Source organism: Haliotis rufescens, unplaced genomic scaffold (assembly GCF_023055435.1).
Source record: "Haliotis rufescens isolate VD_foot unplaced genomic scaffold, xgHalRufe1.0.p SCAF_10, whole genome shotgun sequence".
Taxonomy (NCBI): Eukaryota; Metazoa; Mollusca; class Gastropoda; order Lepetellida; family Haliotidae; genus Haliotis; species Haliotis rufescens.
Window position 1 is genome coordinate 33,803,449 of NW_025963780.1, and position 23,372 is coordinate 33,826,820.

Here is a 23,372-nt window from a genome sequence, read left to right on the forward strand (position 1 = left end):
AATTAGCTTCACAAGTCTCAACACAAGGATAAGCTCTTATCTCACAAATCAAGGCCACTCACTCACTCACCACAGCAGAACAAACTATCATGATGGCCTTTTGCAGTACAGTACATTTCGGAACCGTTTTATCGTCACTGCTTTATACCAGAGTATCTATGTAAGACTTATATAGAATCTTACTTTACTGAATTTTATTCTTGTAGAAGGAACACGTGTAAACAGAGACCATATAATAGATATTATATGGTCTCTGGTGTAAACAAACCAGGTAAGAAAATTAAGGAGTTGCTTGAAGGATTGTTCCGGATTTTAACCGTAATTGATTTCCGGTTCCGAAACAAGATGGCGGGAACGGGCACTCTCTCAGCCCTCCCTGCAAGTACTGTCCGCCTCATTGGAAGTACACAAGTGATAACATCTGTTTTCAGCGTCATCAAAGAACTACTCGAGAATTCTTATGATGCTGGATCAACAAGTATCGAAGTCAAATTGGTATAATGCTTTCCATTAGCCCTTCGCTCACCCGCTCACTGATCTGTGTCCCGTCATCTGAACAATGTTTATTTAGTGGGGTACATACGTGTATCTAGATCCGTGAAGATTCGGGCTAGAATAAGTCTTCAACAACCCATGTCTGTCGTTAGAGGCGACTAACGGGAACGGGTTGTCAGGCTCGCTGACTTGGTTGATAATGCATGTTATCGTATCCCGCGTAGATCGATGCTTATGATGTCAATCACTGGATCGTCTGATCCAGACTCGATTATTTACAAACCACCGTCATATATCTTGAATATTGCAGAGTGCGACGTTAAACAACAAACAAATGTATCTAAGCCAGGAACCATTTGATTTTCATGGGGCCAGATTTTTTTCTAAATACATATTCAAGCCCATTTTACTGAAGAAAATACATGTGCCTCGCATTGTAGGAAAAAAAACATTATGTGCCATTGTCTTGCAAATTTATATGAATGTGTCCAAAGAACACAGTTTGTGAGGGTGAGGTTTGTTTTTAATTTAGCTGGAAATGGTGGAAAAATAACTGAGCTCCTAAAAATTAAGATAATGATGCATGAACACAAATGGAAATTGAATCTAATGGTTATCATGATTTTTAGACTTAAAGTCATACAGCTCTTTCGAAAGGTGGGATGCAAAATTTAGAAAAAATACTTGATGAAATCAAATGCACTCCTGCATCTCTGTTATGGAAGTTCATATAGTATGCTCATTAAAGTAAAGCTCGCTCAAGGAAAGTCTCCAGACTCAGCCTCCCAGAGTGATGTCATTATGCAATGTTGTCTTGCCTGCTTCTATCATCCTTTTTCAAACTCCGAATCCTCTGTTTCAGTACAAACACGCCTAATTGAGGCAATTAACCAAGTTGATCCTGATTTTCAGGAAAATTATGGTCTTGACAAGATTGAAATACGAGATAACGGGAGCGGGATTAAACTACAAGATGTGGAGTTTATGGCTCAGAGACACTACACATCCAAGATATCCTGCCACGCTGATCTGGAGGCTCTTACAACTTACGGCTTCAGAGGGGAGGCTCTAGGTAACTAGCATCTTAAGTTTTCAGCCTTTGAAATTCACGCTGGTCTGGTAGCCCAAGACTACTTAATTGTGCTGTAAAAATCCAACATCATTATGATGGTAGTCATCTTTGACTAGCTGTATTCGAGGGCTAGAATTCTGAACCAGTTCTCAATGTTTTATCTTTGCTTCACATTGGAACTGCATTCATAGCAACATTTTTGTCTCGACCAAACAGAACTAGCGACAAACTCTGAGGATTAGGGAAATGGTTTTAAAGGATGAATTTTTAAGGATGAGTTTTTCTCATGCTAAAACTTCCAGTGAGAAAAGAAATCTCAATATCAATCAGAGATGTCGTTGTGAACTATCTGATCTAAATAATAATTCTATATGCAACTAGATTCAATGTGTTGTATTAAATTCACCTTGAAACAGTCAAAGATACATTAGGGATTGTAACCACATGTTGACAGTGTTTGAAATTAAGAACATAGTCAAGGGGCCCTTGTCATTGACCTCAAGTTATGCTAAACATGCTAAATGTTAAAGATTGATGGGGTCTCTGGATTCAAATACTATAGGAGCAAACCTCAAACCTGTGATCTTATTTTTTAACACTGTTTATCATGTTAAGTTCTTCATTTCAACACAAATTAATGTAACAATATTTGCAATATCAATCACTCAATCAGTATGAGTCACTCACTCATTCACTAACTCACTCACTCTCACTCACCCAACTACACACTCAGTCTCACTCACTTCTACCTACTCATACATCCAACCCCTCACTCACTTGCTCACATGCACTCACACTTACTCACACACGCGCACACACACGCACACACACACTCCCCCAAATATCCACTCACTGAACTATGCTTGTCTGCCCCAGATTGTTTCAAGGTGTCCATCATACCTCACTCACTCACTCACTCACTCACACACTCACTATGTCTGGCCCAGATTCTTTCCCGGCAGCCATCATACAGCACTCACTCACTCACTGATCTTTTCAGCCTCTCTGTGTGCTGTATCCGAGGTTTCCGTGACAACCAAGAGTGCTGATGATGATGTCAGTATGACCTACAGTCTGACCAACCAGGGACAGATCTCTGATAAGAAGCCATCCCACCTTGGACAAGGTATAGCAATGTCAAGTCAACTGTTGATACATATTGTCAAATAGTTGACTTTTTACCTCACCTGGCTGAAAGTCAAGTGAGCTTGAGTCAAGGCCTGTTTGTCCGGCATCTGTCTGACACATCTTCTCTGAAACCACTAATGACAAATAAAGATGAAACCTCACATACCTGTTCCCATCAGTGATAAAAAACAAACCAATTTGTCCCAAAGATTTTCAATAGAGACGCCACATCTACCCTTTGTGCGTTGGCGTTCTAGCAACTGCCTTGATATCCATTCCAGTTCTCTTAGCATGTTTATGTGTTTATCATTACTTGTATATAAATCACCCATGGGAATTCCAGGTTACACTTGGTCCCGAGTAACCTCTGCTGGTTGTAAGAGTCGAACAAGTATTGGGTGGTCAGACTTTGTTGATAGCATGCCCTCGTACCCCGACTCGGATCCTTGTCCATAATATCAATCACTGGATTGTCTTGTCCAGGCTCATATAGCTGGAATATTGCTGAGCGTAGCATTTAACAAAAAATAAACAAACAGATGCTTGTAAAACGATCATCTCTCCCCACTATTGCGGCTGTTCAATTAGTATGCCGACTTGCCTAGTCCATGAAAATAAAGTGCCGGGCATGTGGGAAAATATAATTAGTTGTCCCCAGTCATGTATGAGGATTGTTGGTGTTAACTTTGAAACTAAGATGATGCATTGTGTGTTTGTCAACAGAAGATGAAGTACCTGATTAGTCGTTTTTCTGTCCTACACATCTGTTGGCTCCATCTTCCGGAGGCAAGGGAGGCAACTGACTATAAAAATCCAGTTTCCACCCTTGCCGAACTAGGCTGGTATTATGGAGTTACATTATGGTTGGACTAACAAGTCTATGCATAGTATAATCAAAATCACGCAACGAAATCGACATCTGGTTCGTAAACTATCATGCAGATCTCGGTCGATTGCAGGATTTACAAAGCATGTGCACTGCCAACTCGTCAACAGATATTTTCCAAATTTTCATGTTTTAATCAAGGTGCTTACATGATTTGATGCACTTCGCAATGTAAGACCCGTTTTATCACAATATATATCTTGATTATCGATCAGATTGTCTTGACTGGGCGCCGTCATTTTGTTTGAAGCAAATGCAAGTGATACGAGAGGAGGAATATGATTGGTCCATAGGAGAGGCTTAGAAGGGACATAACTCGTAATAGCCACTGGTTGCGCTACGATCGAGCCCAGGAATTCCAGCATTGTTCGGCAAGGGTGGAAACAGGACTTTTGAAGTCAGTTAACTCTCCTGCATCAGGGAGATGATTGGCTCTTGCTTCTGTTAATAAAGTTTTTATTGTTAGAATTAAAGTTTTCTTCTTTTCTCTGATTTAGCAGAATAAGTTGAAAATCAGGTTAGGCAAGAAGAATTTTAAGGTTTACTTGCTTTTGGGTAAGTAGAAAATGTTAGTATTTGAACAGCCCTGCCGCCTACCAACCTGTGAAGATCCGGGTTAGAATTGGTCTCCAGCAAAGTATGCTTGTCAAAAGAAGTGACTAATAAAATCGAGCGGACAGGTTGGACTTGGTTGATGTGTGTCATCATACCCCAATGGCATGGATCGATGTCAATCACTGAATTGTCTGGTCAAGACTTCATTATTTACAAGCTGCCATAATAATAATAATAATAATAATAATAATAATAGGCTATTTATATTGCTCATATTTCCACACCACTCTGGGACATGCTCAAAGCGCTATTATTACCCTGGTCACTAGATCATTGTGCACTCAAGAATCGTTCTCAGCTCCATGGGGAGTATTAACAGAAGGTTAACAACCACATTACCATCTCATCCTACCGGGTACCCGGTAGCTGACATATCATATAGCTGACATAGTGCAGAGTATGATGTTAAACAACAAACAGACAAATGTTTATAAAACGATCACTCCTCCGGCCACAGGCACCACGGTGACAGCCAGCCAGCTGTTCCGGAACCTCCCAGTCAGGAAACAGTACCACAGCACGGCCAGGAAGAAGAAGGAAGAGTTAAAGAAAATTGAAGACCTGTTCATCTCATACGGGGTGATTCGCCCTGATGTCCGACTCTCCCTCCGACACAACAAGGAGACAGTGTGGCAGAAGAACGTGCTGCCCGACCCCAAGGCTGTGCTGCTGAGCGTGTTGGGAAGAAGTGTGATGAATAGCATCATCAGGAAGGAATGCCACGACACAGATCCTGTGGTAAAGGAAACATCGGAATCATTGTCATATTGTGTGGAGAGATTAGTAGAAAGTGTGTTTCCTGATTGTAAATATCATAATTTGGGGAGAAAGACTGTATAATGCAAGATGTGGTGGTTTGTTCAGGTGGATGTAGATTGTTGTTCAGGTAGGTGTTGATTGTTGTTCAGGTAGGTGTTGATTGTTGTTCAGGTAGGTGTTGATTGTTGTTCAGGTAGGTGTTGATTGTTGTTCAGGTAGGTGTTGATTGCTGTTCAGGAGGGTGTAGATTGTTGTTCAGGTAGATGTAGATTGTTTGTTCAGGTGGACGTAGATTGTTGTTCAGGTAGATGCTGATCATTGTGAGGGAAATATTTGTTGTTCAGGTAGATGTTGATTGTTGTTCAGATGGGTGTTGATTGTTGTTCAAGTAGATGTTAATGTTGTTCAAGTAGATGTTGATTGTTGTTCATGTAGGTGTTAATTGCTGTTCAGGTAGATGTTGATTGCTGTTCAGGAGGGTGTAGATTGTTGTTCAGGTAGATGTAGATTGTTTGTTTAGGTAGATGTTGATTGTTGTTCAGGAGGGTGTAGATTGTTGTTCAGGTAGATGTTTATTGTTGTTCAGGTAGGTGTTGATTGCTGTTCAGGAGGGTGTAGATTGCTGTTCAGGTAGATGTTGATTGTTGTTCAGGTAGGTGTTGATTGCTGTTCAGGAGGGTGTAGATTGTTGTTCAGGTAGATGTAGATTGTTTGTTCAGGTAGATATTGATTGTTGTTCAGGAGGGTGTAGATTGTTGTTCAGGTAGATGTTTATTGTTGTTCAGGTAGGTGTTGATTGCTGTTTAGGAGGGTGTAGATTGTTGTTCAGGTAGATGTTTATTGTTGTTCAGGTAGGTGTTGATTGCTGTTCAGGAGGGTGTAGATTGCTGTTCAGGAGGGTGTAGATTGTTGTTCAGGTAGGTGTTGATTGTTGTTCAGGTAGATGTTGATTGTTGTTCAGGAGGGTGTAGATTGTTGTTCAGGTATATGTTTATTGTTGTTCAGGTAGATGTTTATTGTTGTTCAGGTAGACGTTGTGATGTACATCCCCTCCCCCGGCTCGGATGTCCAGGTGATGAGCAGGACGTCCACAGACAGGTGTTTCATGGCCGTCAATGCAAGACCTGTAGATGTCAAGGAAATACATAAGGTAACACAGTGGTGAAGCTATTATTTTATTTTATTTTTTTTAACTCAGCAATCATCCATATCCAAGTTATACTACAGCCATGACAGATATACTATTGTCATAAGAAAAAATTGGGTGTTCTTTCACTTCTTTTGAGTAGTATATAAAAGGCAGTTATGACCATTGCAACTGTATTTGTGTGTGCTTGTTTTTAACGCCACACGCAGCAATATTCCAGCTATATCATATTGGCCTTGAAATAATCGAGTCTGGACAAGACAATCCAATGGCTGACATTGATCCAGGCCACTGGGGTCACAGTGACCAACCCGACCTTTATGCAGCCTCTTGTGACAGGGTGCTGGGGAGCAATTCTAACCCGGCAACCCCACAGCCCTGTTTGACTATCAATTCTCATGTTGTTTGTGCAGCTTGTCCGTCAGTACTACTGCACCTGCCACAGTGTCGACACACCGCGTCACCCCATTTACTACATCGCCGTCAACATACCTCCCAGCCAGGTGGACGTCAACATCGACCCCAATAAAACCAAAGTGATGCTGCAGCATATGGTAGGAGCAATGGCTGTTTGTAGATGTTTTTCAATGTGATGTGAAATTAAATATTTACTCATTTGTCTTGATTTAACAGGGGCCACGGGTGGCCCAGTCGTCTAAGGAGCAGCGATTCACTGTGCAGAGTTGCGTCCCTTGGGCATGCCAGAAACCTATGATTGTGGGTTCGAATCCCAGTTCGCTCCGATTATTTTTCTAGGTTTGACAGCACCATACCCGTGCTCGTGGGTTTCACCAAAGTGGTAAACGTCTGAGACCTGCATCACTTCAGGCTTTCCTCCCACATTTCGCTGACATGCCGCAATATAACTTGAATACTGTTGTGGCGTTTATCCCAACTCACTCACTCACTTGAGTTTACATGTTTAAGGAAGTTATTTAATCTGGTTCCAATTGGATTTAGCAATATTTTTATTCCGTTAGAGTATTTTGCTTTTCAAAAGGATTTGTCAAACTAGATTTGCTGCAGTTTTCTAGAGGTTGTCATTGAAGTCATGTCCTAATTTAGTCAAAACATATGGCGATAGGTCATTTCAACATGCAGGCCAGCGGTAGAAGCTAACAGTTTCAGTCCACTAGTCCTTATAATGATAGCATATAGCAAAACCTTTAAAAATGTCAAAAAGTCCTTAGGATACCTTTACTATTGGGCAGTTTGGCAAGGACTACAGGACTAGTGCCAATTTCTAACACTGCAGGCCCATTGCTATGGAACAATCTGCTACAAAAAATCTGTGAAACAGAAATTCTGACAAACTTTAAAAAGACACTCCAAACCTGTCTCTTCAAGAGAGCCTTTGATTAGATCAATCATGGTCTAAATGCATTTGAGCAGTTGTTAATTGGTAAATGCGCTGTACAAATTCTTAATATATTTTTATTTTATTTAAATGCAATACACACTGTGTCTCAGCAGACTCATTTCAATTGGGATTCAGAAATTGTCGCCACATCTGAAAAATTATTCATCAAGAAATCTCATCGAGACTAATTGTATTATTTTTTATCTCCCTAACGCTATGCCTATGTAGAAGTCGGAGTACTAAGTAAGGAAGAGAATTTATGGATGAACAACTTCTTTATTACAATTAATCCTACACCGAAACGTTGCTCTTAATTGTAATAAAGAAGTTGTTCATCCATAAATTCTTTTCCTTCCTCACTATGTATCTGTTTAGGGTATTTTACCTGAAACTCTACATGCTTAAGTTTATGTGACATGTTTTCAATTACAGGATGTTGTCAAGAAGTGCATCGAAACCGAGCTTCTCTATGTGTATGGTCCCCTAGACAATCAGCCATCTTGGAAGTACAGAGATCCAGATCCAAAGGTCAAGGGCACTGATGAGGTCGAAGAATCAGAGGTCAAGGAAAAGGTCACAAAGTACATTTCACAAAAGCTGAGCAAAGAGGATGTGGTAGATATTGAGAATATTCCTGATTCTGATGAGAATGAAATCAAAGATGCTCCATCCCATGACAAATATCTGAACAATAACAATGAAGATAAGAATGGTTTCTCTGACAGTGACTTTGAAACATCTTTCATGGAGTATGGTGATGATAGTGTCTCAAAAGAAAAGCAACTTCCTGCTTTTGATCCAGGTGATTCAAGATCTGCTTCACATCCTTCCTCTGTACATGCTGAGGTTGAACGTACGGCACAACATGCCTTAGATGTGTCTCACCCTGTTTCAGATGCATCTGTGAAAGATGTAGTCGGTTCTGAACATCCTACAGATGGGGAACAAGATGTAGTCGTTTCTGAACACCCTACAGATGGGGAACAGGATGTAGTCGTTTCTGAACACCCTACAGAGGGTGCTTTAGGTCAGGTCGGGTCTGAATCCTGTTTGAACATCAGCGAAGATGTGGCACCCCTCGGTGTTGGGGAATTCAGCATCAGTGATGATGTGTTAGACGATACATTCTCACCAACACAACAGAAGAACAGAGGCAACCATCGTCCCTCAGATACGTCTACAAAGAAAACTGGTGATGGTGTGCCACCTGACCCAGGTAATGACCTTGACATTGACCTGACAGAGGAGGGTGTTTCTGTGGAGTTGTGGAGTAGAGGTAGAGGGTTGGCGTCAACCAGTGGACGGCCTGTTCAGGTAAATGGGTTTGCCCTCTTAATGTCTACGTTAGCCACATGATGCCCAGGAGTAGGACAATATTCACATTTCTCATAGGGAAGTAACCTGTTTTTGCCTATCAACCATGAAATGGATCACATTTTTAAGATTTTGACCAGCCTAGGCAGTGAGATTATCAAAACAGAATTAGACACCATACGATTATTGAAACTACAAGTAGTCTGCAGTTTGTTGAAGTTTGACAATATGCCTAAACTAAGCTGCTAAGACTTCTTTCAGTGGCATTTAGAAGTTGGTGTGATGAAGTAAGACAAGTTCTATGGATGAACAACTTCTTTCTTACAATTAGTGCGACATTTTGGTGTAGATCCTAACACCTTTATCAAGCAAGTGAGGGTGTTTCTGGGGATAAAGGTGTTAGGATCTACACCGAAACATCGCACTAATTGTAATAAAGAAGTTGTTCATCCATAGAACTTGTCTTACTTTAAGCTGCTAAGGTTTGGGAAATAAAAAATAAAAAAACAAAAACTACTTGTCGCAAAGTTTCCACAAGTTTTGGACAAGGTGATATGTCTAACCCTGCTATTCATTCACTCAAGACATACCAAATCACATGAAGTCAGCTTGGTTTTGTCTTTGAATTGCTGATGTCTTGTATTTATGTTCAGAAATATACAGAACAAAAAAAGTTATGGCTCATGAATATTTTTGGAGATATGATTTTTCCATGAAGACCAAGCACACAATTTCATAAAAATGTCTCCCAAAATTAATGATCCCTGACTTTTTTTTGGTTCAGTTTGGCAAGGTCGGTCGATACAAGAAAACGTAAAAATATTAATTATTTATTTATAGATATGGTAGTCATTCTGTTATAACTGCAGGTGTTCTTTTGAATCCCTCATAGTAGACATGGAACTTATATAATATGATAACATTTTATGTTGTATAAGAGGATCTATATTACTAGCGTGAGATGTAATAAAATTAATATTTAATGTTTACTTTATTGTTTAGACCGACTGCTTTTCACTAGGGGCTGCGGGCCCTGTGAAACGAAAAATAAAAAATGTGCGGCCTTTTGACAGTAAAGTTTGTATTGACCTAGGACCTATCAAGACAATACTTATATCATGGCAAGATGTATTGTCCTCCCAAATTGGGATGAATCCATTCAGGGTTACCCGTGGTCCTGAGCAACCCATGCTTGCCGTAAGAGGCGACTATGCTTGTTGTAAAGGGGCGACTATCGGGATCGGGTGATCAGGCTCGCTGACTTGGTTGACGCATTTCGTCATATCCCAATTGCGTAGATCGATGCTCATGATATCAATCACTGGATTGTCTGGTCCAGACTCGATTATTTACAGACCGCGGTCATATAGCTGGAATATTGCTGAGTGCAGCGTTAAACAACAACAAACCAACCATCTAGGGTGTTTCTTTAGTCGGTTAGCACCATGTAGCTTTGTTATGAAGGAGTTTTCATGAAGCTGACTTGTGTGTGTGTACAGCCCGTGACGCTGCTGCCACCGACAACCAATCACACACCAGGAAAACGTCCACTATCGCCTTCCCACGATGCATCATTCATCAAACAGTTGGGACCTCCCGAGAAGAGGAGAGCTGTTGGGGAGAAGGTGAGATGAGCAGCTGTAGAGCGAGGTGATACACCTACTGTGTTTTGAAGTTTGAGGTAGTCTAACTGTAGATTAGATACCTCTTATTTTAAGATTAAAGGGAGACAGCTCAATGTTTGTGCTTGTGTGGCCCTGGTCGGGTAGCCCAGTGGTTAAAGCGTTCACTCGTCACGCCGAAGACCCGGGTTCGATTCCCGACATGGGTACAATGTGTGAAGCCCATTTCTGGTGTCCCCCGCTGTGATATTGCTGGAATATTGCTAAAAGTGGCGTAAAATCAAACTCACTCACTCACTCATTGTGTGGGTTATGAAACAGATTTCATCATGTTTGATAGCTGTTCTGATATCAAACGTATACAATTATAAGTGGTTATTGGCGTCCATTGTTACATGCATCGATGCATATGCTGTCGGTAAAACAATTTTTTCATATGTAAGGTTTTTTGTGTGAAAAGGCATATTAGTTTTGAGGTATTGAATGGAACATTATGGTCCAAAATTACTCTTTCTACTTCCAATGGAATATGAGTTTGACAAAAAGGTTTACAAAAAGTCTGTTTTTCATTTAACAGAGTATGATTATGCCCACGATAAACCAAAGGCCTGTCTTTTGTTTTGAATAATCAAGAAATCCCGGCAAATTCAGCCCACATTCAAGGGTATGGGAGGATTGTTGGATTTCTAAACACTGTCTTCAGTGGCAAAGGCAGGATTCAGTATTTTGTAAATGCTGTTCCAGACGATGCTTCAAGGGCAGACAACTCTGTACGACCTGGTAGACAATGAACCCGTCAAGCGGCAGTCAGCTTTCCAGTTGTTTGTGAAGGACAGAACACATGATGGTAGGACGTAATATCTTCTTCAGATATATTTTCAGTGCAGAGTGGCCTCCCTTAGCTTGGTATGCACTGGTAGTGTGTTAATGTCCCCACTATGATCCTTGGTTTAACAGAAGCAGTTCTTCATTTCGCCAAAGTGGTGAAGATCAATGACCCGTGTCATTTTTGGATTTTCCTCCCACTTTAAGCTGACACGCTGTTATAGGTAGGAGTCACCATAAATCAAACTCAGTGTTTGCGTTTATGACATCCCATGCACAAAAATAAGCTCTGAAAAAAACTGGGATGCTTAAAAAGAACTACACGCGTCCCCTTATGCGTTTTCATTATGAAAATATTTTACTTGAGTTCTTTTGTTTCGAGTTTCTCTTGCCTCCCAAAATCCAGAATGGCTTAAAATACACCACTTCAGGTTTACATATGAAAAAATTACATGGGTGGGGGCATGCACCCAGACCCCGCTAGATAGCTTTGGGCCTGCGCCGCTTGCACAGCTTGCACCTAACGCATCCAGGGGACCCCATTATTTTGGGGACCAATACAAACACTGAAAATATTGCAATTGTTTAAAAGGAATTTAAAAGTAATTTAAAAATGCCACTAGTTTCGTTTATAGTATCTCTAACTATTAATAGTTTCAATAGTTGCAATTACTTCTAAATAATAGATATATTATGTGAATTTCAAACCTACGTGTGTGGTTGATTATTAAGGATTATGATAACTTCAAATCAGAGTTACTTTCCTTTGGGACCCGTGAAGGACAAGGTCAAAATGGATCTTAAGCAACCCACGCTTGTTGTAAGAGGCGACTAAAAGGGTCGGGTGGTCAGGCGCGGTGACTCGGTTAATGAATGTCATTGTATCCCAATTTTGTATATCGATGCTGAATCACTGAATTGTTGGATCTAGACGCGATTATTTATAGACTGCCATTATATAGTTGGAATATTGCTGGGTGCGGGGTAAACAACAAACAAACAAACAACTTTCAGAGAAGAAAATGACGTCTTTGATATTATCAGCAATTCTTTATTCATTTCTGACACATTGATTAATATAATTATTATACCTTAAAGTTGATTTACTACTATCGCAACTCTACTGCCATGATATAAAGGATATTCTGTGAAAAGTAAGGTAAACCCCACATCTTTACAATGTTCACAGTCCAGGAACAGGAACTCTGGACTGTTTTCCCTCAGTAATTCTAGACTAATGATTCACCACTCACTGTAACCATGGCAACATGGCTTCAACCTCTGTCACCTTTCTCCCACAAGTTGCTGAAGATCACCCAGATGCTGATGAGGAGGAAATTGCTGCCATTTTGAAAGAAAGTTGGAGCACGATGCCGGAGTCCCGGAAACAGAAGTACAGGACGTCTGTGTGGGACATGTGAGTACAGAGTGAGGGGTAGAGCTGTTGAAGGTCGGACATTGAGAGTTAAGCGTTTTGCGATTTCATTTACTGTTATCATCATTATTTACAAGTAGGATGCCGAGGAAATAGACAGAATTAAGATGTTATGATTTCATCCAGACTTAGTCTGTCGTAAGACCCTGAAACAAATATATCCAAAACAGCCCATGCAGGTCTATAATAGTTGTTGGTTGGTTTGTTGTTTAACCTTGCACTCAGCAATATTCCAGCTATATGACGGTGGTCTGTAAAAAAATTGAGTCTGGACCAGACAATCCAGTGATTGATATCATGATCATCGATCCATGCAATTGGGATCGATGACATGCATCAACCAAGTCAGCAAGCCTGACCACCCGATTCCGTTAGTCGTCTCTTACGACAAGCATAGTCGCCTTTTACGGCAAACATGGGTTCCTGAAGACCTATTCTACCCCGGATCTTCACTCTAAAAGGGAGCAAGTCTAGATCACTGTATCTGAAAATGATGAGTTTCAGGGTTCCTTTTTTATTCTATTTTTTAAAGATAATTTAACCACTGTCTTTTTATGTAAGATATGTTCATTTCAGAGACTAGATGTTAGTCTAATCCAGACTGTAGCATTCCTGGTATCGTCTAGGTGAATGATTTCCATAGTAACAAATATGTTATATAAATATAAATATGTTTTGATGTTCCCAATAATATCAAACTAACAAGGATATGTACAGACACTTTGGTGAATCTTTACTGTCAGATTGCTCAGAATATCATGCCTCTTTGGTATAAAAGAGGCATACTGTTTTGTGGCAAGAGATAGTCAAGTGAAAAAGCATGTTGGTGACTCTATGTAAAAACCTCATCTTCCTTTGAAAGGCATATAGAAGGGATACATATTAGGAAGAGAAATTTGTGGATGTCAACTTCTTTACTATGAGGAACACAACATTACGGAGTATATACTTACTCCTTCATTCGCCTGATGAAGGAGTAAGCATATACCGGTACTCTGAAACATTGTGTTCCTCATAATAAAGAAGTTAACATCCATAAATTCTCTTCCTCCTCTTCCTGCTCTCAACTTCTAGGCTTTCTCCTTGTGCAGGTACAAGAAAGAAGAAAGAGAGAAGGACTTATCAACCAGAGTCAGGAAGAAAGTGGATAAAGTAAGTACGGATAGATGTGTGTGATGAGCGACTAGCGCCCTCTCACTTGTCACATCTGTGCCTGTGGGGATTCCGTGACAGATGGATTCTACAAGGTCACTGATCTACGAGACAAATGCAGTAAACGTGAATCAAAAACCTCACTCCTTAAAGTTATGTTAAACCCCACTTGACCACTGATCCAAGGTGAGTGAATGCTGTACTCTCTGTTCCAGGGACGCAGCTCTGTGAGGGATAACCTTGTTTCTTCATCGAAAAATGTTAAGAAATCCAACAATCGAAAGGAGAACAGTAAGGTCAGAGATTTGACCTTCAACCTGGAAGACCTCAAAAGCAAATACACCAGAGATTTCAGAGAAAGGTATGTGATGCAGGTCTCCCGATGGGCATTCCACGGTTGGTTGTCTCCCAACAGAGATATCAAGACAGGATAGGTCCCCTGTACCCTTGTCTCTCCACTGGGATATCAAGACAGGATAGGTCCCCTGTACCCTTGTCTCCCCAAGGGGATATCAAGACAGGATAGGTCCCCTGTACCCTTGTCTCCCCAAGGGGATATCAAGACAGGATAGGTCCCCTGTACCCTTGTCTCCCCAAGGGGATATCAAGACAGGATAGGTTCCCTGTACCCTTGTCTCTCCACAGGGATATCAAGGCAGGATAGGTCCCCTGTACCCTTGTCTCTCCACGGGGATATCAAGGCAGGATAGGTCCCCTGTACCTTTGTCTCCCAACAGGGATATCAAGACAGGATAGGTCCCCTGTACCCTTTTCTCTCCACAGGGATATCAAGACAGGATAGGTCCCTTGTACCCTTGTCTCTCCACAGATATCAAGACAGGATAGGTCCCCTGTACCCCTGTCTCTCCACAGGGATATCAAGGCAGGATAGGTTCCATGTACCCTTGTCTCTCCACAGGGATATCAAGACAGGATAGGTCCCTTGTACCCTTGTCTCTCCACAGATATCAAGGCAGGATAGGTCCCCTGTACCCTTGTCTCTCCACGGGGATATCAAGACAGGATAGGTCCCCTGTACCCTTGTCTCTCCACAGATATCAAGACAGGATAGGTCCCCTGTACCCTTGTCTCTCCACAGATATCAAGACAGGATAGGTCCCTTGTACCCTTGTCTCTCCACAGATATCAAGACAGGATAGGTCCCCTGTACCCTTGTCTCTCCACAGGGATATCAAGACAGGATAGGTCCCCTGTACCCTTGTCTCTCCACGGGGATATCAAGACAGGATAGGTCCCCTGTACCCTTGTCTCTCCACAGGGATATCAAGGCAGGATAGATCCCCTGTACCCTTGTCTCTCCACAGGGATATCAAGGCAGGATAGGTCCCCTGTACCCTTGTCTCTCCACGGGGATATCAAGACAGGATAGGTCCCCTGTACCCTTGTCTCTCCACAGATATCAAGACAGGATAGGTCCCCTGTACCCTTGTCTCTCCACGGGGATATCAAGACAGGATAGGTCCCTTGTACCCTTGTCTCTCCACAGATATGAAGACAGGATAGGTCCCCTGTACCCTTTTCTCTCCACAAGGATATCAAGACAGGATAGGTCCCTTGTACCCTTGTCTCTCCACAGATATCAAGACAGGATAGGGATCAAGGCAGGATAGGTCCCCTGTACCCTCATCTCTCCATGGAGATATCAAGACAGGATAGGTTCCATGTATGCTTGTGATCAGAGCCAACTTAGATGAGGATTCAGTGGTGTGTGTGTGGGGGGGGGGGGGCTTGTCTAGACGTATTGTTGCAGGCTGATGTAATAAAACAATATTCACTCATAAACAATTATTTGTTGAAATGTAGATCTCGAACAAAAGCGATAATATTAATTTGAATAGAAATCAAATTTAACAGTTTTCTTGACATAACTATTACCCTCACCACTTGAAATATAATCACAGAATATGGTATTTATTATTCACAAATATAGCTACATGTGTCCTTGTTCCACAATACGATTGTCTTGAACACAGACTTACTTCACTTTGTGGAACAGGTCCCTGATACTTATAAAGTGAAAAAAGCCATTCTGGCAATAAGGAATGTTACCTTAGAGTAATGACAAAAAAAATTAAGTGAGCTTTTCAAGAAACATCCATTTTGCTAGCAAGAAACATCTTCATTATTGACCTAGTACTAGATTAAAAAACTTGATGATGATGATTATTACTAATAAATAGATATTTCCTGAAAAGCGTATCAATATGTGGTTTTAGCATATTGTGACACCAGTGATATGTTCTCAATCTTTATGATGAAATTGTTTCAGTCAGAGTCAAGTTTCTCACACTTCCAAGCTAACCCTGATTGGTCCTCTGAAATCATGTGGGTCCTGGGTGTGTAGCCGTGGCAACAAGATTCTACTGGCAAACCCTCACCGATTGGCTGAAACTATCCTATATCACAGACTTCTGACTCAACATCAGCTGGCGCCGCAGCCCCTGGACAAGCCCGTGCCGCTGACAGCCAGGTATGGCTGTCTATATTTCTCACCCGACAACTGTAATGCAATAAGAGAGAACTCTTTTTTTATGTGCTAAGTCCATACTCATTTTTAATTCTTTAGGGATCCACAGCCCCGAAAAACTTTTTTTTTAAATAAAAAATTATCTGTAAAATATTTGCTAAATGCAAACATACTTATATTTTGTGAGCTAAAGAAAATTCGAGACTGATGAGACCACAGATAGTGTCCAAGAGTAGAATCATCTGAAAAACATTTTTTTTCCATCAGCCAACTTAAAACGTTTACACACAAATCTGTAAACCAAAGTTATATAAAAAAGTCTGGACTGAGGCCTTTTTTAAATATTTTTTATTAACACTGCACTCAGCAATATTCCATCTATATGATAGCAGTCTGTAAATAATCGAGTCTGGACCAGACAGTCCAGTGATTGAAATCATGATCATCGATCCACACAATTGGGATGCATCAACCAAGTCAGCGAGCCTGACCACCCGATTCCGTTAGTCGCCTCTTACGACAAGCATAGTCACTTTTTACGGCAAGCAGGGTTTGCTGAAGACCTGTTCTACCCCGGACCTTCTCGGGTCCATTTGTTAGGATATAAGTAACCTACAGGAACCCTGGCCCTTGTTCACTTAGGGACAGTGAAGAAGTGAGAACACCGCAGACTGGTGTAGCACAACATTCACTCACTCATCTTGGTGTTGATGATGCCAACCTTACACTTAGAAATTCAGTTGGTTTTTAAAGTCTAGTCCAGAGGAATAGTGGAACCTTATTTCACTTGTCCTCAGAGTATGAGTGAGTGAGTGAGTGAGTATTGTTTTACGCCGCTTTTAGCAATATTTCAGCAATATCACGGCTGGGGACACCAGAAATGGGCTTCACACATTGTACCCATGTTGGGAATCGAACCTGGGTCTTCGGCGTGATGAGCGAATGCTTTAACCACTAGGCTACCCGACCGCCCCTCTGAGTATGAAGCTAGTCCTGCATGATTAAGACAAAATGGGTTTTTTCAGTTCCAATTTGTAGCAAAAATCGAGCAATGAGAGCTGGTTCAGAATTTCAGCTTTTTAATGCTTGCAGTCAGTGAGACCTACCATCATTAGATCTTTGCTTATCCTCGGCACAAGTTAATTGTCTTAGGCTAGTATGAATTTCCACATCTTCCCGAGGCAAGAGCGTCCACTAGCCTTATTATCAAAGTCTTTTTTCCACCCTTACCACATCAAGCCCACTTTCCTGTGCTAATTATGATTGGACTATCAATATCAATAGTCCAGTCAGAGAACATTTCACAAAATCAACATCTTCGTATGAAAGTGATTTACCGCTGCCTGTCTTTGTTGACACGGATATATCTTTCTCATCTTTTAAACCCCCCAACGATTGCCCATGTTTTTGTGTCAGGGATGAAATCGTAAATGTTTTCATTATCTGATCGACTAAATCGTCGACTTTGGTGATCGCCATCTTTGGGAAGCTATACGAGATAAGAACAGCGATCTGATTGGATATCGCGTTTTCATTACAAGGGGCACAACGTGTGATCTACGCGAGGCGGCGCCAGGGTCGAGCCAAGAAAAGTGGCCTTGATGTGGCAAGGGTAGAAACTAGGTTTTGATATAAGCTGGTGGACACGCTTGCCTCGGGAAGATGGAATTTCCAAAGCTGTTGTACTATCTAATGTAGGTGTTGTGCTTTCATTCATTCGTTTCAAATCTCATTTGAATAGAGTAAGATGTAGTATCCAAATCATGTTGATAATCTAGGATGGCTTAACTACAGTGAAACACATTATTCTAGGAATTATCCGGAGTAATGTCCCTTTATCACATATTTACATGTACTACTCACAACCAGTTAAGGACCAAATCTTTTCATATTACCATAGTTAATGTCATGCTATGATAGATTTACCATAGTAATATGAGTGAGTGAGTGAGTGAGTGAGTATGGTGTAACGCCGCTTTTAGCAATATTCCAGCAATATCACGGCGGGGGACACCAGAAATGGGTTTCACACATTGTACCCATGTCGGGAATTGAACCCGGGTCTTCGGCGTGACGAGCCAATGCTTTAACCACAAGTCTACCCGACCGCCCCCATAGTAATATGAGACCCGTGAAGATTCCGGGGTAGAATAGGTCTTCAGCAACCCATGCTTGCCGTAAAATGCAACTATGCTTGTCGTAAAAGGCGACTAACGGGATCGGGTGGTCAGGCTTGCTGACTTGGTTAATACATGTCATTGATCCTAATTGCGTGGATTGATGCTCATGATATCAGTCACTGGATTGTCTGGTCCAGACTCGATTATTTACAGACCGCCGTCATATAGCTGGAATATTGCTGAGTGCGGCGTTAAACAACAAACCAACCAACCAACCATAGTAATATGAAAGAATCTGGTGACCGTTTACTTTTTTAAGGAGAATAGATGGAAGTTCCAGACAGTAATCAACCGGAAATCAGGGTTACCAGATTGAGGGGGTTTAGACTGGCGGCATCTCGCTGTCAAGGACTTGAGGGTTCTGATCAGCATGTCTGTGTTTAAATATTTATCAGGATGTATGTGAATGGGTTTTTTTTATTTTAGGAGCCTCGGCGACGAGAGTCTGCTGACGACCCTTGAGAGTTTGGCCAATGAGAACTGGACTCCTGGACCATATGTTGACGTCAGGGATGAGAGGATAACGGCAAATGGCTTCCGTGTCAGATGTCGGAAAGGTTCGTGGACTGTCGGATGTATTGAAATTGTTTGTCCTATAATTGGACTATATCGATAGGTGAGGTGAGGCGAGATGAGGTGAAATGGGGTTTATTGCATATATATTGCGATGTGCATGCATGTAACGAAAGACTGACGAGGGTAACACTATGACAATGTAACAACAGCAATCAAGGTGTCTGTGGGGGTATTGAGTACACGCTGAGTAGGTAGATGCCTGTGAATGGCCGAGTTGTTTCTTTGGATTCCTATGGTGTCCCAAGTTGCCTTGACCCGTGAATAGGTAATCAGCAAACCCTGCTTGCCGTAAAAGGTGACTATGCTTGTCGTAGGAGGCGACTAACGGGATTGGGTGGTCAGGCTCGCTGACTTGTTTTATGCATGTCATTGATCCCAATTGTGTGGATCGATGCTCATGATGTCAGTCACTGGATTGTCTGGTCCAGACTCAATTATTTACAGACCGCCGTCATATAGCTTGAATATTGCTGAGTGCGACGTCAAACAACAAACCAACCAACCAACCCAAGTTGCCTTATTTTCCAGTGATGATGTGGACATTTTTAGTTCCATGTGAGGAAATATTGTGGTCAGGATTGTCGATACTGTGTTCTCAGAGGGCAGATTTCATGTAAGATGTGGCAGTAGAGGTCCTTCATGTGGCTACCATCAGTCTGGCTACAATGTAAGATTGTATTACAGATGTCGATGGACAGTTCAATGCCGAGCTGGTTGGCCTGGCAACCAACATTCCCATGTACAGCGTGGCAGACCTGTCTGAAGTTCTGGACCTCATCACTAACACTGATGCCAACACCCTCAAGAAGGCACGACCTCTCAAGGTCATCAACTTTCTCAAGGTTAGCCTGTTTCCCTTCATGTTTCTTTGTGTGTGTGTGCATGCGTGTGTGCATGTGTGTGTGTGCATGTGTGTGTGCATGCGTGTGTGCATGCGTGTGTGCATGTGTGTGTGCATGCGTGTGTGCATGCGTGTGTGCATGTGTGTGTGCATGCGTGACAACACTGACTCACTGCTACTTGAAGGCTTGAAGAAATATGCACTTGGACAACTGTAATATGACCCAGAGGGATCACGGGTGGTCCAGTTGTCTCCAGGCACCACAATTAGATGTGCAGAGTTGCATCCCTTAGGCATACCAGAATCCTGTGATCAGTATTTCGAATACCGTGCTTGTAGTTTAATACCACCATCTGTTTGGTCTTTCCTTCCACTTCAAGGAGAAACACTGTGATATAGTATTCAAAGCAGAGTAAAACCAAACTCACTGACTCGATGAGAAATGTCAGACTTTATTATGTATGGGGGAACCATGGGTGATGTGTTTATTATTGTCGGTATTTTTTATTGTCTAGGGTGAGGCGGTGAGAATGATGCGACAGAGCTCGGCTGAACGAGGTCGGGACGATCTCCTGGAGCTACTGCATCAGATGGAGGCGGATCTCCCCGAAGGCTGCTGTACATGTCTGCACGACAAGACCTTCTTCCACCAGGTGTTTGATGTGGGCAGTGTACCTGTAGCTTGTGATGATACACTTACCCAGGCTAGTCAGGACTGACACCAGGTGTTTGATGTGGGCAGTGTACCTGTAGCTTGTGATGATACACTTACCCAGGCCAGTCAGGACTGACACCAGGTGTTTGATGTGGGCAGCGTACCTGTAGCTTGTGATGATACACCAGGTGTTTGATGTGGGCAGTGTACCTGTAGCTTGTGATGATACACTTACCCAGGCTAGTCAGGATTGACACCAGGTGTTTGATGTGGGCAGTGTACCTATAGCTTGTGATGGTACACCAGGTGTTTGATGTGGGCAGTGTACCTATAGCTTGTGATGGTACTCTTACCCAGGCTAGTCAGGACTGACACCATGTGTTTGATGTGGGCAGTGCACCTATAGCTTGTGATGATACACTTACCAAGACCAGACAGGACTGACACCAGGTGTTTGATGTGGGCAGCTTGTGATGGTACACTTGTCATAATTGTGTGTTTGCTAAACACATCCTCGATAAATGTATGATTTTGAATGTAAACTACTGACTACATTGAAAATGTTCCATTTTATAATTCCTGTGTATCTTTTTTATATGAAACTTTTTTTTTGCAATTTTTTCATTAAGGAACGGACAAGAATATCCTAAAAAGTTAAAATCACAAAAAATTGACAATATAAGTTGTAGCATCGGGGTAGGTTGGGTTTTATTTATCGCACATTAGGTTTTATACCATGAGCTGGAGGCCAGTGATATGAAGCCTAGCAAGGGACACATAAAACCACATGTTTCAATTTGCCATTGTAAAACAATTAAAACAAATTGAAAATTGATAGAAAACAGCTGTTCAATGAAGCTGGGGTTAACTTGTGCTGTGTCAGGTGACTTTCAGTGACTTGTAAACACTGCGCGAGAGATTTATTGTCCTGCTCAGACTTTAAGTTCCCTCCCAGATGGGATACGTAATATACGTAACATGAACCAATCAGATCTGGACATTCTGACATTGAGGTAAGATAAATCTTGTTCTGCCTCTAAGCAGTCGATATATATTTATTAGAATAGTCTAAGCTGAGTGTTGACGTTATGAGTAACTCTCACATCGTCTTGTACATGACATTCAATGAACCAGTCAGGAGGCTGTGCCTGACTCTGTGTAGTCGTCTCTACCACTAGCAGTAACGTTCTAGGAAACTGTTCTCACCCAGAACCCCTGGGGTTTAGAGCGTGTGAATATATACTTATGTTCTGTATATTGTATATACAGTCAAGTCCCGTTAATCCAGCATGGTTGGTTGCATATATCTATGTTGTTATCCCCCGTCCGTACGTCCCACCTGTTTGTTGCCGCGATATCTCAAGAACTAAACACTGGATTGTCTTCATATTTGGAACTATGGTGTATATACAGACTCCGCAGACACCAGTCGGTTTTGGTGACCTTGACCCCATTTTCAAGGTCACAGCAGGCAAATCTGCTTTTGGAGTTGGAAAACGGTGTTGCCGCGATATCTCAAGAACTAAACACTAGATTGTCTTCATATTTGGAACTATAGTGTATATGCAGACACCAGTCGGTTTTGGTGACCTTGATCCCATTTTCAAGGTCACAGCAGGCAAATCTGCTTTTAGAGTTGGAAAACGGTGTTGCCGCGATATCTCAAGAACTAAACCTCTCGATTGTCTTCATATTTGGAACTATAGTGTATATACAGACACCGCATACACCTGTCAGATTTGGTGACCTTGACCCCATTTTCAAGGTCACAGCAGGCAAATCTGTTTTTGGAGTTGGAAAACGGTGTTGCCACAATATCTCAAGAACTAATCGCTGGATTGTCTTCATATTTGGTACTATGGTGTATATGGCGGGGGATATTTCGTCACTCTGTGACAAATACTTGTTTCAACAAGTTTGTCGGATAAAAGAAATTAGTATTGTAGGCAATTATCAACTCATTAAGACACATATGGTAAATACATAATTGAACAATTAGAGGGGTTAAAACAGTAAGACATAGATATAAGGGAAAACTACACGTCGGGAAATATATTACGAACAAGCAATATTTGGAGCTAAGTACCAGCTGGAATATACTTGGCCACTGAATGCCCGGGGGTGACGGTAGTAGGTCGAGGGTTGTAATATCAGAGCAGGACGATAAGGGTAACATCAGAAGGAACATACAAGTTATCAGAAATAGAATAGATAAGAGAAGAAACATAGATGAGCTTGACCTCAGGTACATATATGGTATTGGGGGGGAATAGTTCAGATTCGGGGAGTCGAGGAGTTCACATTACAACAAGTCCTAATAAGGATCTTGTTATTATACAAGAGTGGGTTAGAATGATCTAGTGTAGGGGGGAAAGGTGGTTGACCAATCATAGATGGAAAAATGAGTAGAACTGTGACGTAGGTACCGGTTTAAAAAGGGGCAAAAAACCCAGATGGGAGAGTGGCTTGGGAGACACAATTGGACTGGTGCTCCGCTCTCGGCTTGTTGTCACAATCTTTCGAACCAGAAACCAAACTTAGGCACCTGCATTTCGACTGAGACTGAAGCTTTGCGGCCGAAGTCTCGTATTTAAGTAAAAAATAGAGTGGGTTGACCGACAACACAAAGTGGGAATAAAAGCTGTTAAACGAAGATCACTCTTTGTGCTTGTTGGTAATAGGTCCATGGCCCTCAGGTACTGACATTGTACCTTTCGCACATCCCAGACTGTCAGCACCAAGAACGAGGGGATTGCCGTAGTTCAGGTGAAGAGGTACACGAATTGCTACCTTCCGATTACGCAACACAACTATTACCAACA

At 41.8% G+C, this 23,372-nt stretch overlaps 1 protein-coding gene across 5 annotated transcripts; it reads left to right on the forward strand.

Annotated features, from left to right (window-relative positions):
* The first annotated feature begins 343 nt into the window (after nt 1-343).
* Nucleotides 344-21,919, forward strand: LOC124131096 (PMS1 protein homolog 1-like). Of its 5 annotated transcripts, XM_048389671.1 has the most exons (18): nt 344-495; nt 1,408-1,567; nt 2,568-2,693; nt 4,654-4,934; nt 5,983-6,105; nt 6,516-6,656; nt 7,895-8,776; nt 10,276-10,401; nt 11,143-11,245; nt 12,526-12,640; nt 13,750-13,810; nt 14,026-14,171; nt 16,101-16,301; nt 18,905-19,035; nt 19,739-19,896; nt 20,411-20,548; nt 20,621-20,692; nt 20,739-21,919. In XM_048389671.1, exons 1-17 carry the CDS (start codon nt 346-348, stop codon nt 20,684-20,686), a joined length of 3,108 nt encoding a protein of 1,035 aa, XP_048245628.1. In that variant the 5' UTR covers nt 344-345; the 3' UTR covers nt 20,687-20,692; nt 20,739-21,919. The 5 variants fall into 5 exon arrangements, with proteins under 5 accessions (XP_048245628.1, XP_048245632.1, XP_048245639.1 ...); XM_048389675.1 differs by lacking the exon at nt 20,621-20,692 and having other exon boundaries at nt 20,411-20,620; XM_048389682.1 differs by lacking the exon at nt 20,621-20,692 and having other exon boundaries at nt 20,411-20,620; nt 20,857-21,919.
* Nucleotides 21,920-23,372: the final 1,453 nt, after the last annotated feature.

Excerpts from the sequence above, each read along its gene's own strand:
- LOC124131096 (XM_048389666.1), top strand. The coding sequence starts at position 346 with ATGGCGGGAACGGGCACTCTCTCAGCCCTCCCTGCAAGTACTGTCCGC. Across the intron at positions 13,811-14,025 it reads TCAGGAAGAAAGTGGATAAA|GGACGCAGCTCTGTGAGGGA; the intron begins GTAAGTACGGAT and ends TCTCTGTTCCAG. Across the intron at positions 14,172-16,100 it reads ACCAGAGATTTCAGAGAAAG|TCAGAGTCAAGTTTCTCACA; the intron begins GTATGTGATGCA and ends AAATTGTTTCAG.